Source organism: Solanum dulcamara, chromosome 7 (assembly GCF_947179165.1).
Source record: "Solanum dulcamara chromosome 7, daSolDulc1.2, whole genome shotgun sequence".
NCBI lineage: Eukaryota > Viridiplantae > Streptophyta > Magnoliopsida > Solanales > Solanaceae > Solanum > Solanum dulcamara.
The window spans coordinates 19,388,071-19,402,231 of NC_077243.1; the positions used below are offsets into that span (position 1 = coordinate 19,388,071).

A 14,161-nucleotide genomic window follows, 5' to 3' on the forward strand; every position below is an offset into this window, starting at 1 on the left:
TTAAAAATTTAGACTCGAACCTTCGTGGGTTCGACGTTATAAGAACACTGTTCTTAGCCTAAATTTTGACTTCAATCTCCTATTTTTCTTGAAGAAAAATATAGATTAAAAGCTAGAAATTTTCATAACTTTTAAGCTGGGGACAAGAGTCCAAAATCCTAGCCAAGTTAAGAAAATTTCTAACTTTGGGGCGGCTAAAAAAAACCTCCCCCTTCTCCCTTCTTAATAAGAATATAAGTCTTTATATAGGCTTCAAAAACTACAAATTTCCTTCTAATTTTCGATGTGGGAGTTTGAGTGTTTTTTTTTTTAGAAAAAAACGAAATTTTTTTAAAATACAAACTATAATTAAACTAACCTAAATATCATTCTATTTAGTTAAAAATAAAATTTATTTAAAGATACTTCAAAATTTTAAAGAAACTTGATAGCTAATTTGCGTTGTGGAAAGTCAAAATTGGTGTCAACAAGGAATACGATATGTTATGTGAATATTATACTTCAAAAGCTCCTTAAAGAGTTTCAAGTGACAGTATATGTGAATTTATTTATTTTTTACTTTAGAATGAATTAGGTTAAAATCTTCCACAAATTATTATCATTTCGCTAGTTTCATACCTAAATGATAAAATGTTCTCTAAACACCTTGAACTACCGTGGACTAATTATGTCAAGTGAACTTATTTTTTTTTTAATCTCACACACTATTCTCATCAAGTTATCCCAATATTTTTTCATACATTCAACTAGGGAATTTTCAATATAAAGAAAATTATAGTTCAGGAGGTAACAAAAATACTTAATATTTTAAATATGAAACTGAAAAATGTTAGTAATAGTTTACGTTTTTTTTTTAACATATTGAGTCTATTTACTACGATATAGTGTTGAAGCTCAATAAAAGTGCAACATTTAAATATATTTCAAATTCTATCTTATTTTATCTTAGAGTATCGTAATGTGTAAATTCAAAAACCTCTACTGTAAAACCTAAATTAATTAACTTACTGAAGTTGTAAATTACACGAAAACTAATCGTTAGGCAATTATTTTTCGTAAACAATTTTTTTTCAATTTTCATGCCACAATGACGACAGAGGATATATTGGTTGTCAACAAAGTTTGATATGAATTAAATGACGTTCTATATCAAACCATTTAGGTTTATAGGATATTATAACACAAAAATATAAATTTAAGTTTCGCGAATTATTTGTTATTTTGATATTTTTGATCATTTAATTTTTTATTTAATGTAAAAGGATAAAAATAAAGGATAAATAATTGAAATAGGGCTCTAATATAAGTATCAAACACCAAATGACTAATTAAAAAATAAATAAAAATGGGTCAAACGAAAGGGCAAAATGTCCAAAATGAACGGCTCAACTGGTCCGCACAGCACAAGAAAATTATGACTAAAAAAAGCAAACAAACAAACAGACAGTCCTTACTCACCCAATTCACAAATCAAGAAACCTCTTTGTTTATCTCGCCCAACAGTAGAAGCAGAGATTCACAAATTTCTTCTTCTTTCTTCTTCACCAATTATGGCTGTAGAACTATGGGAAACATTGAAAGATTCTATTACAGCATACACAGGTCTTGCTCCGACAACTTTTTTTACACTGATTGCATTAGCACTTGCTTTCTACTATGTTGTATCGGAGTTGTTTGGTTCACCTGATCATCGTCATCAACAGAGGCCAAGAGATTTCGAGGAACAGATGCAGCCTCTGCCACCACCAGTTCAACTTGGAGAGATTTCGGAGCAGGAGTTGAAGCAGTATGATGGGTCTGATTCAAAAAAGCCTTTGTTGATGGCTATCAAGGGTCAGATCTATGATGTTTCGCAGAGCAGGTAATTTTCTTGGTTTATAAGTGTTTTAAAGCTGTTTTGTGTTCTGGGTAAGTGTTTGTTCGGCGGAATTTTTAATTTTCATCTTTTTTTTAAAACTTTTTATGTGAAGCTTTGACTTTGAATTTTGGTATTGTTAGGTATTAGTTGTGGATTGTTTCAGTTCTTGTTTTGTTCGTTTTGGTGTTTTACCTTCGGGATTGCGGAAAGTTTTAAGCTTTATGTAAAAGTTGGGCTACTTTTGGTAGAGAAAAAGAGTTAGTGATGTAGAATCGATCTTCCTTTTCGTTTCCTTGAACTGTTTTATGCCTTTTTATTTGTGGGGATAAAAAATTAACTTTGCTGAAGTTTTCAGACTCTGAAATTTGCTATTTACACGAGTATTGGATTCGGCATGGGAATTGGCCAACAACAACAACATACTCGGTATAATCCCATAAGTGGGGTCTGAGGAGAACTCATAAAGATAGAGAGGCAAAGGCATGGGCGTTGGTTGAATACTGGAAATATTGACTTAGTGTGTAGGAGTGACTATCAGTAACACTCAATGGTATGCCATAGTTTCAGTGAAATGGAAGAAAATCATGGAAGATCAGGGTTCAAATTCAATTCTAGGTGATTTCTTTCCATATGCCTAGGCCTTGGTGGGCAAGTTATATGGTAGCGGTGCTAGTGAGAGGTAGTAGTTATCTGATGGAATAGTAGGTGAGGATGAGCTGGCCCTGACACCATTCTTATTGGAAAAAAAAAACATCAATGTGTTTTCTCTTTAGTGTATAGGTGCGACAATTGGAATAATATTCTAGTTAAAGAGTTCTTTTTGCAAGGATTATCCAACGGCTGTTTAAGTGTATAGGTCTGCCAGCCAGGTATTCATTAGGATCGAGGACTTAAAGCAGTCTTGACTTGTCCGTGACTTTTTCTTGGAGCACTCCGACTTTTATGTGATTCTCTCTAGAGTGACTTATATTTCCCAATTTTAATTCAAGCAGGTAGAGAAATCATAATCATCCTTTGGATTGCGATCAAGCAGGCTTTTTTATGAATGAGTTTCTGTTTAGGATTTATGGGACTTTGTTATGTCTGGTGAACTTGGTTTGTCTCCGTGAAGCATTTCATCCAATCTCCAGTTTGGACTATATATTTTCACTTAGAAATGTTGATTTCGCTACTTCAATAAATCTTGGATTTGGTAATCTTAATTCAATAACTTGTCGTTCTATCAAAAAAAAATAATAACTAGTCCTTGTTTCAGCACAAAGATGATATGTTTTAAGAATTTAATGTCAAATGGTTTTCATATATGATCCTGTCAGTCTGAATATACATTAAATTGGTCCAGGATTATGTTCTTGGTGGATCAAATACCCCGAATTGAGTTTGAATGAATTCCTATCCCTTATTGTATTCCTAAATATCTTGATCCTGGCCTTGATGAGTAGATTTATCTGGTACTTTTATTGATGGGAGATAGTAGGTGCCCTGTAGAACGTTGAGGCACGTACAAGTTGGCCCGTACATCACCGGCATTTAAAAAAAGCATCTTCATCAACTTTACCTATAAAAAAAATGGTCTTATCGGTTTTAACTGCTAAGGGTCTATTATTGTTTCAGTAGCTCACTTAAATGCTATGATCTTGCACCGTATATTCGTGTATAAATCTGTTTACTTTTTCTGCAGAATGTTCTATGGACCTGGAGGACCTTATGCATTATTTGCTGGAAAGGATGCTAGTAGAGCTCTCGCCAAGATGTCCTTTGAGGAAAAAGATCTCACTGGTGATATCTCTGGCCTTAGTCCATTTGAGCTTGAGGCCTTGCAAGATTGGGAGTATAAATTCATGAGCAAGTATGTCAAGGTTGGGACCATCAAGCAGACAGTGCCAGTAAGTGATGGTGCAGTTAATGGTGAATCTGTTGAATCAACCGATCCTGAAGCTAAGTCAGCAGAAGCTGTTGCGTCAGAGAGCCCTAAGCCATCAGAAGATGGTCCATCTGGAAGTGTTGTTGCTGAAACTGAAGCTGTTGCGTCAGAGAGCCCTAAGCCATCAGAAGATGGTCCATCTGGAAGTGTTGTTGCTGAAACTGTGGACAAGTCTGACGTTGACGTTGACAAGAAGGACTAATTGACATACCATTTTCATCTACAAGCTCAGCACTACGGGGAACGGTTCTATTGGAGATACAAAAACATGGCTTTGTGAAGATATGTGTATTATCTCGTGTCAGATGAATGTTGATTCTAGCATATAAACTCCTTAGGTATTCGAGTTACTCTTTCTGTTTGGTGTATGAATAATGAACAAGCCTTTTAGTCCCTGCAATTGTAGGTATTGATAGAGCACATACTTGATAACCTATCAGTAAAGTTTACCTATATGTCTGCAAGTGGTTGTTATTCTCCCTCATCTCAAGTGCATCTATTCTTGTGGTAGCCACAGCTAAAACCCTCTCACCCTTCCCCTTTCTTGTCTTTTTGAAGCATTCTCCTCATTTGGCTGTAGGAAGAAAGGACATTTGGTGGAAGTATAGGTAGCAACTATCAAGAATAAAAATTTCACATCTCCAAGTACAATTGGAGACCTTACACATCATAATATAACCTCCAATGTGGTTGTTAGCCTTTCTACCTTCGTAAGATGAGAGTAAGAGTGTAAGACTTTGTACAAGAGTATGATGTTGTTAGCAGCTTTTACCCTTTACCTGGTATGCCTGTGAGGAGTACAACATATTCCCTATGTCCCGCGAAAGTGATAGGGCGGTTAGTTTCTGTTCACCTGTGCTAGGACCACATCTTTGAGCTTCCTATGTAATAACTCCAAGACCATATTCTTGTTTTAACTCTCTCGCTCTTCGAATAGCCCATGTGGTCTAGCTGTCAATAAAGTGAGGAAAAATCATGAAAGATTGGGTCCAAATTCTAACAAAGACAAAATACAGAAGGTGGTGGTTTATTCCAATCTGCCTAAACCTTGGTGACAGAGTTACTCAATAGTCAATACTTGTGTTGGTAGGATGTAGCATGTACTCAATGAAATAGTCGACATATGATCAAGTTGTGCAGCACTAGTACAAGAAAAGATAAGACAGGAAAGAATAAGTACTTGGTCAATCTGAAGTCTAAATCAAGTTTCATTTGATTGATACACTACGTTGTCTGTATCTACCTCTGTGAACGTGGCCTGATCTTTTATAAATAGACTTGAATCACCTTCTTACAAATACATACAAAACAGCCTGAATAGGCCTGTCTCCTCCTCTTATATATCTTCATTCATAAAAAAAACATTTCTGTTTTACTTAAATCATGAAACCTCCCACTTCATCACTTCTACTCCTGGTCTTGATTTTGGTTCTAGTAGCATTCCGTTGCGCCGATTGCAGACATTTAAGTGCAGCTTATCAGTCTGAAAAGCTAAGAGGCAGCAAGAATTTTGTTTCAGTTCATGCTGGTGAAGCGACAGACCATGTTGTTCCTGGAGGACCAAATCCTCTTCACAACTGAACATATATACTTATATTTCGTTTTACGATACAGAGAATATTACTGTTCTGTTTGCATTGAAGTGGTATACTTGCCCAATTATCATGTATGTACAGCTTGATAAATGGAATTGATCTTTTCTTCTCTTTATCAGCCAACTTTTATTAGGATGTTTCTTGACAATTATGCAGTTCACTTGCCAAACTATAGTTATTTGTGCTGTTTATCCATAATGCTGCAGAACACCAAAAACTCAAAAGTAATGTTGCTTGAAAATAGATAACAGGGGTTGGACTATTTTGCTTCTTCATACATACTACATAGCTGTAATGATCCTTAATTATGTATGGAAAACTGATACTTTTATTACTTCATATATACCGCCTAATCGAAATAGTTCTTGAAAAAAGTGATCATTTTAGTCCTAAACCTAAATTAAGGTTACGGTGCAAGTAAAAATTAGTAAAGTTTAACCAGCAACTCATGTAAGGAAATAAAAAACTACCCTTTCCCTGCCCAATACATTGATCATTTCGACTATGTGATTTATATAAAAGACTAAAATAGTCCAACCCCCATACGTTAAAGGATCATTTTCTCACGGAAGAGTTCCTATACTTGTTGCAGATTAGATTAATCATAGCTTGTTTGCTAGCTATAATAACTTACTAGAACTTGTAGTCTAGGAATCTTGGGGTATAGGATAAAGGTGAGTCATTGTGGCAGTTGAAGGATTTTGTAATATTTTTTAGCCATAAAGTTTTAATTCAACAATTGATTATGGAGTTATGTAATTAAGCATTATAATTATGATCCCCCAGTCATTATCCATGCCATTGTCACAGTCATAGCATAGGAATAGTACAGATGAATGAGGACACAACACACAAGCAAGCCTAGCTAGTGCCAAATGCCAATAAATGGTCGGAAAATGTATACTAATATTTGATTTAAAAAATAAAGAGATAAATAAGATGTTTACACTTTATAATATATGTTATGGAGTTGAATCATAAAATCAATCACTAATACTTTTCATAATTAAAATTGATCGTTTATTTCACACCCCCGTAGACTTTTTCCGAACTCTGCATAAACATAAGCTATTTCGCCCACGGCACTCCCTTTTTATACTCGTAAGAGATCAAAAAATTGTTAAGTAAAGCGAAAACATATGGACAACATCAGTGAAAGCATCAAGCTAGAGTTAATTATATATAAGGTCAAAATATTGATACAACATCAGACTTGTGGCCACGTTGATTAATGACGTTGTACTGTCATTACCTATTTTTTAACATTAAATTATTGAGCAGCCTGCACAAGATGCCACATTATCAGCTTGGCGTTTCTAATTAAGAGTTGACAACCATTATGTATTTGATTTAATAATCAATTTTTAATAATATATATTCAATTCTTTGAAAGTCTTAAATCACAAATAAGAACAAGCTAGAATTTCAAGTTATTTTTTCCATGTCTATTATATTTATATATTATGTATACGCTGCATCATGTATGGCAATTGGCAAAGAAGAGAAGACCTTTTTATTTTCTTTTATATAATAATAAAAATATTTTGAGCTTAGACTTATGATGTTTATCTCGTTCCTAGTTGTTTGACATATGAACTCATATATTCCTAGTTATTCCTTCGATTTGGTACGTCCGTCATGTAATAAATTTTATATTAATAATGTTATTTAATATGTTATAGCACGTTACTTATCATTTATTATGGCCTTATAGGTAACTAATTAACGCTTATTAGATGAATTCATCTATAATATATCTTCTAATTGATTTAATCCTATAAATAGTCTATGTACGATCAAAACTAATATGAGCATATTTAATCATTTAATTAATGGGGTTGTTGAGCACCAAACCAAGTGATTGGACATATTTCTGCTGGCTATGTAAAAGGTCAACTCTAATTACTTGCAAAATGCTGTGTTTGACTTTAAGCATAGCTAAACCATTTTCTTGAAATTCTAAGATTTCTTATAATCTTTTTTTTTTCTGACTAAACTTTATCATTCCCTATATATATATACATATTCAACATTAACAATCCAAGTTCCATCATTTAGAGAAATCCACTTTTTGAATCTATTTCAATAAATGGGGATCCAATCATACAATTTGTTATTGTTCATCACTTTGACAATAATTCTTTTGGGAAATGTCCAAATATGCAGCTGCAAGGAAACAGATTATGATGAAAATGAAGAAAGAATAAGAGTGAAGTTCTATTCAACTTTTTTCAGGTACTTTAAAACAATTCCTCACTATGCAAAAGGGCAAAAATTACACAAAGTGTCAAGAAGATTAGTCCCTAGTGGACCAAACCCTCTTCACAATTGATCTTGATCCAATTAGTTCCAGGTGATCAATATTTCATTAATATTTCAACTATTGAAGTTCGAACAAACTCTAAATAAAGAGTCAAATTAATGGAACATGTCTAGCTAGTCTATCCAGACACCACCGTTATCAAGCAAATATTGTTGTCGTGAGTATTTGTTTATTTTGTACTTAAGAAATCAAGGATTCTTGCTGAAGGAAATTGGTAGTATTAGATAGACTAGAGATGCATACAGTTTTTCAGTTACCTTGTTAATGTATATACTCATGATATTAAAATTTTCAAAAGTAGAATAAGTTGTATGAACTAGATTTTTCGTTTATGTAAAATGTATTTGTAAGACCTTAGATTTCCTTTTTGACCTACCATTTAATAATGAAATATATAGCCAGTTTTGATTACTGTGGTCATAATACAAAGAGGAAACGATATCCTACGGCCTGCTACAATATTAATAAAAATGAGAAAACATTTATTTTCTTAAATTTTAGTCCACTAAAACGTTAGATGAAATTATAGTGAAAAGTTATGTAAGTCAACTAATTTATGGTCAAAATATACACAACAAATAATAATCCGCTTTAAAAAAAGGCCACCAAACTATATGAAACCCCAAAAAATACCAACAACAATCTCGTGATGCTTTTAATCCCCAAGTAAATATAAAGAAAAATTATCTAAAACAACTTATTATCCTCCATAATTATTCTTTATAGGGATACTTTTGAATAATTATAAAATATAATTATATTTATATTTCGTAGTAAATGTATATTTGATACACGTATATCTAAGTTGTAGCACAACTTTTGTATGTGCGTGCATATTGTTTATATACAATCTATCAATGTATATACATTGAAACTGTATGCGCGTTAACATAGTGTATTGTCACGGATTTAGACTTCAACTAAAACCTCCGTGCGGCACTTGACAACTTACTCACGAATCTTTCACGATCTTGCAAGCTCAAGTAAGCCTTTAAGACTAGATCGCTAAGGGAACGCTAGATTGTAAGAAAGACAAGGGAGGTTTTATGAAGAAGGCTTTGTATTACTTGGAAGAATGCTTGATTTCTGGATGGTTTGCTACAAATGAATGCCCCCTCTATTTATACTACTCCTAAGGGGCTCAAGTGTAAATAAAACTTGCTATACAAGTTCTTCCATATTTACAAAGAAGTCTCTGCTTTAGAATTCTCTACACACTCTAGAGAATTCCAAGTCTTTCAAGACTTCTCTACAAGTTTCTACAAGATTATAGAGTCTTCCACTAACCTCTTCAAGACTTTAGGTTTTTCTCCCTTCTTCATGATCAAGGGCCGTAACATTCTCCCCCACCTGATGTGGCGACGACTGCGGCGCACTGCTGCTGCAAGAACCCCTAAATTTTGTCTTTAAACTGCCACAGGTCTTCATATCTCTCCCAGGTGGCCTCCTCCGGAGATTGTCCCTTCCAGTGGACTAAGAACATAGTAGTGGCCTGTTGTCCCTATTTTCGCCTGGCTTGGTAGTCCATGATGGCCTCTATTTCTCGATCATGGGAGGCGGTAACAGTGAGTGGCGCCCGACTTGATTCTCCTCGACTAGGATCATCTTTGTCCTCATAGAACAGCTTGAGGACACTGGCATGGAAGAAAGGATGAAACTTAAGATGTGGTGATAGCTCCAAACTATATGAGATCTTGCCAACCTTGGCAACGATCCTGAACGGTCCCTCATACTTTCGCACCAAGTTTTGATTCATGCCTCGCAATGCTTTAAATTGCCTTGAGTTGAACTTGACCAAGACCATGTCTCCAACTTTGTAATTCATGGGACGATGCTTGCGGTTGGCAAACTTCTTCATCTTCTTTGCTGACTTGTCCAAATAAGACTTGGCAGTCTCGAGCTGCTCTTCAAAGCCCTTGGCTATGTGATAAGCCCCTAAACTCTTGCCCTCGAATGCGGACGATAGTGAATGTGGAGTTTGTGGTTGTTGGCCTGTGGCTAGCTCAAACGGTTTCCTCCTTGTGGCTTCATTCCGCTGCAGGTTGTATGAGAATTGGACTACGTCTAGTAGCCTCTCCCAATCTTTCTGATGGGAGCTCACAAAGTTCCTCAAGTAGCACTCTAGCAAGGCATTGACTCGCTCCGTCTGGCCGTTTGTCTGCGGGTGGAAACTAGTGGAGAAATGCAATTTCGTGCCAAGAATCTCAAAAAATTCTCTCCAAAAGTTCCCGGTGAAGTATGGGTCTCTGTCGCTAATGATGTGCCTTGGCAATCCCCAATACTTCACCACATTTTTGAAAAATAGTTTGGCCGCCTCCTTAGTAGTGCAACTTGCCGCGGCGGGCATGAAGCTAGCATACTTGAAAAACCTGTCCACCACGACCATAATCGTCTCGTACCTATCAAACTTCGGAAGACAAGTGATGAAGTCCATGGTCACGCTCTCCCATAGATACTCCACTACGGGCAGCGACTCCAAGAGCCCTCCTGGTTGGCGCTGCTCCACCTTGTCTTGCTGGCACACAAGATAAGTCTGCACATAGCACTCAATATCATCCCGCATACGTGACCAGTAGTAGATTGCCTCAATCAAAGCCCTTATGCGACGCTGCCTTGGATGCTCGGCCCAAAGTGTGTCATGGCTTTCCTTCGTGATCCGCCGCCTGATGGTTCTGACTTTTGGCACATAGATCCTCCTCCCGACGGTAAGCAAGAGTTCGTCTTCTATCTAGAAGCGCCTTGTGTTGCCCTGAACGGCTAACTCCATAAGCCTTTTTGCCTCAGAATCGTGCTGCAGACCATCTTTGATTGCATCTTGGATGTCACAATGTGTTGTAGTGATGACAGCTAGCTCGAACTTCCTGCTCAGGGCATCAGCCACAACATTGCCTTTGCCTGGCTTATATTCTGGCTCATAGTCGAACTTCGCTAAAAAGTCCTGCCACCTAGCTTGCTTCAGCATGAGATTCTTTTATGATTGGAAGTAGCTAGTGGCCACATTATCGGTCTTGACCATGAACTTGGAGCCAAGTAGGTAGTGTCTCCACGTGCGTAGGCAATGGATGATGGTCGTCATCTCCTTCTCCTGCACGGTGTACCATTGTTCTATTTCGTTCAGCTTGCGACTCTCGAAGGCAATAGGGTGCGTCTTTTGCATCAATACTCCTCCAATGGCATAGTCAGAGGCATCCGTATGCACTTCGAATGTCTTGGAGAATTCAAGCAACGCTAGGATCGGCTCTTCTGTCACGACAGCCTTGAGGTCTTCGAAGGCCTTCCTGTACTCCTCGCTCTAAACCCACAGTTTATTCTTCTTTAGTAGCTCGGTAAGTGGAGCGGCTTTGGCGGAGTAGGCATTTATGAACCTACGGTAATAGTTAGCAAGTCTAAGAAAAGATCTAAGTTTGGTTACCTTTATGGGTGTCTCCCACTCCTTGATGGCCTGAACTTTTGCCTCATTCATCCGTAGTTCTCTCTGGCTGATAACATGTCTCAAGAGGTGCACTTCATGTTGGGAAAACTCATACTTCTCCCGCTTGATGAAGAGCTCATTCTCGTGCAAGACTTGGAATACTTTCTTTAGATGCTTCACGTTCTCCTCCAAGGTATTGCTATAAATGACTATGTCATCCAAGTAGACTACCACGAACTGATCTAAGTAGGGGTGGAAGATCTTGTTCATTAATATGCAAAAGGTGGCGGGTGCGTTAGTTAAGTCGAAGGGCATCTCCAACCACTCGTAAGCTCTGTACCTTATTACACACGCTGTCTTCGGTTCATCTCCCTCCGCTATGCGTACCTGGTAGTAGCCTTTCCTTAGATCCACATTGGTGAAGTACTTGGCTTGTCCAAGTCTATCAAATAAGTCGGCAATGAGCGGGATGGGATATTTGTTCTTCACGGTCACCTAGTTGAGCGCCCGATAGTCTATGCATAGGCACAACGAGCCATCTTTCTTCTTTTGAAATAATATCGGTGCGTCATATAGTGCCTTGGATGGACGGATATGACCAGCCTCGAGGAGCTCCTTCAACTGCTTCCTCATCTCCTTTAACTTAGGTAGAGCAATGCGGTATGACGGGTATGCGGGCGATCTTGCTTCTGGCTCTAGCTCAATCCTGTGGTCTACCTCACACCTCGGAGGTAGGTGTCTCGGCAACTCTTCGGGCATCACATCCTTGTTTTCTTCAAGAACCTTCTCTATGCAAGGTAGCAATGCCTCTTTAGCATCATTGTCCTCATCCAAGCTCGCAATAGTTGCTACAAATGTCGGCTCCCCCTTCTTTAGGCCTTTTACAAGCTACATGGCCGACAGGTGGGCTTATCCTTCCTTCTTCGGTATCTTGACTAGAGGTACCATGCAGGGTCCCTCTCGCTCCATCACCAAGAGTTGTTAGAGATAGGGATCGATCATTATATGGTACTGTTGGAAGAATTCTTGTCCAAGTATTATATGAAAGATATCTAAGAGGGAGACAGTGAAGCTGGTCTCACTTTGCCACTTGCCAAACGTGATGTCCACTCCATGAGCAACTCCACACACGGGAGTCAGTGGGGCATTGACAGTCTTTAGACGGGTGTTGCTTAGCCCATAACTGTTATACCCCATACCTTTGTACTTTAGAATGTCTTCTTAAGCTTCTTAAAGGTTGCCCTATGACCCAGATTATCTATAATATTATCAAATAACTCTAAGGAAGGGAGAACGTGATGCCCCATAAGAGTGGTTGGAAATAGGGCTATAAGGATTTGAAATAAGTTGGGGGATAAAATAACAAGTCGTGGGACTCGACTTACTTGTGTAAGCTACCAACATGGACATATTACATACTTAAGCTACTGGAGTACATGTTGATCTTCCGTGGCAAGGATTGCATAGGCTCCTAAAGTAAGACGAGATTACAAACTCACGAAAGAGACGGAAGGAGGCGTAGCACCTACTCGGAAGCAAGCAGGTGATGCACCTACTTGGACTAAGTCTACTTGGACCAAGTAGGTGACATACCTACTTGAGGTGGGTCTCACGCTGCCATGTGGCAACATGTGATTGGTCGCATGAGGTGATGTGGCTGCCTAAGGTTGTGACACATGTCACCCTTAGGGGATGACATGTGTCACTCTCCAAAAAGGGATATATACATGTTATAATGACTATTAAGTCATTTTCATCCAAAAATCAGCACAACAAAAAAGAGCAAAACGTGAGAAAAATAGAGAAGGCAGCCACAGATTTTTGCCAATTTGAGGTAAGCCTCTGACTTTCGTTCCGTGAATTAATTATCTAGGGTATACCATGATGAAATTAAGGTGTTATTAATGTAAAATTTTGGTTTGGATCAGAACTAAAGGGATAACAAACATCCACAAATAGTCCGCTAAAGTTTTAGCACGTTAAGGAACTTCCGAAGCTAGATTTGGCAAGTTTTGGATAAGGTAAGGTCTTCCCTTTCAAAGTGGAGTTAATAATGTTGTTATGGAGTGTATTAGATATGTTACGTGAAGTTTTAAGTAGGAAAAATGTATAAGTATGCTTGGCGTTAGAAACAAACTAAATTAAAGTCGTTCTAGCCGAGTTAAAGTTATTAGTGTTGTATAGTGTTGTTGTGATTGTGGCGTTGTCTTTGGAGATAGTTTTATGGCGTGTTGCAGGGATGGAACGTGGGTAAAAAGAGGTGTTGTTACTTCTGGTTGAATCCACCTAACCCTCCATTCCGCGTGGTTAAAGATTTTACGAATTAACGATTGAAAACCTTGTTTTTGTATCGTAGTTTTAAGCGAGTCATTTGGAGTTTGTATTGCGAAATATTGAAGTGTTTTACTTGTATACGAGCTGCTGATTGTTGTTGTTGGTTGGATGTAGTGGTTGAGGATGTAATTGGAAATTCGAATAGGGCAAGTTATAGGGGAAGTGCTGCCCGATTTCCGTTAACTTCTTAGCCGATTAATAAACTACTTGAGAAAGGCACCTAGGGAAATAATTCCTATGGACGCTTAGTGATGGTTTGAGAAGATGGAAAGTTGAAGGTTATTAATGTTAGTATTACCTTTGTGTTAAATAGGTTTAGAAGGCAACAAAGCAAGAGTGGTTACGATTACTCGATAAAAGGTATGTAAATCCTATCTTTCTTTCCTTTGGCATGTCTTAGATATAAGTAACAAATGACAACTATGGGGTAATTCTATTCATGAGCTTCGAGCACGACTCCTGATTCTTATTCACCCCTTAAATTGGAACTCTTGGAATAATTGAGCTACCGTTCTCAAGTCTTCAATATGATGGAAAGTAATAAGTATGTAAAGCTATCTTTCTTTTCTCTTGACATGTCTTATCCATAAGTGGTTAGTGTATGAACTGTGGGGATAATTTCATTCATAAAACCCCGAGTATGGTTCGTAAGTCTTATTCACTTCTTGATGTTAAAACTCCTGTGATAGTGAGTTATTGTCTTGTAAGCCTTCTA

General features: G+C 37.4%; 1 protein-coding gene across 1 annotated transcript; it reads left to right on the forward strand.

Moving 5' to 3' along the window:
• Nucleotides 1-1,389: 1,389 nt before the first annotated feature.
• LOC129895052 (membrane steroid-binding protein 2-like) lies at nucleotides 1,390-4,266 on the forward strand. The gene is made up of 2 exons (XM_055970684.1): nucleotides 1,390-1,861; nucleotides 3,540-4,266. Exons 1-2 carry the CDS (start codon nucleotides 1,551-1,553, stop codon nucleotides 3,982-3,984), a joined length of 756 nt encoding a protein of 251 aa, XP_055826659.1. The 5' UTR covers nucleotides 1,390-1,550; the 3' UTR covers nucleotides 3,985-4,266.
• The last annotated feature ends 9,895 nt before the right edge of the window (nucleotides 4,267-14,161 follow it).

Excerpts from the sequence above, each read along its gene's own strand:
- LOC129895052 (XM_055970684.1), top strand. The coding sequence starts at position 1,551 with ATGGCTGTAGAACTATGGGAAACATTGAAAGATTCTATTACAGCATAC. Across the intron at positions 1,862-3,539 it reads TATGATGTTTCGCAGAGCAG|AATGTTCTATGGACCTGGAG; the intron begins GTAATTTTCTTG and ends CTTTTTCTGCAG.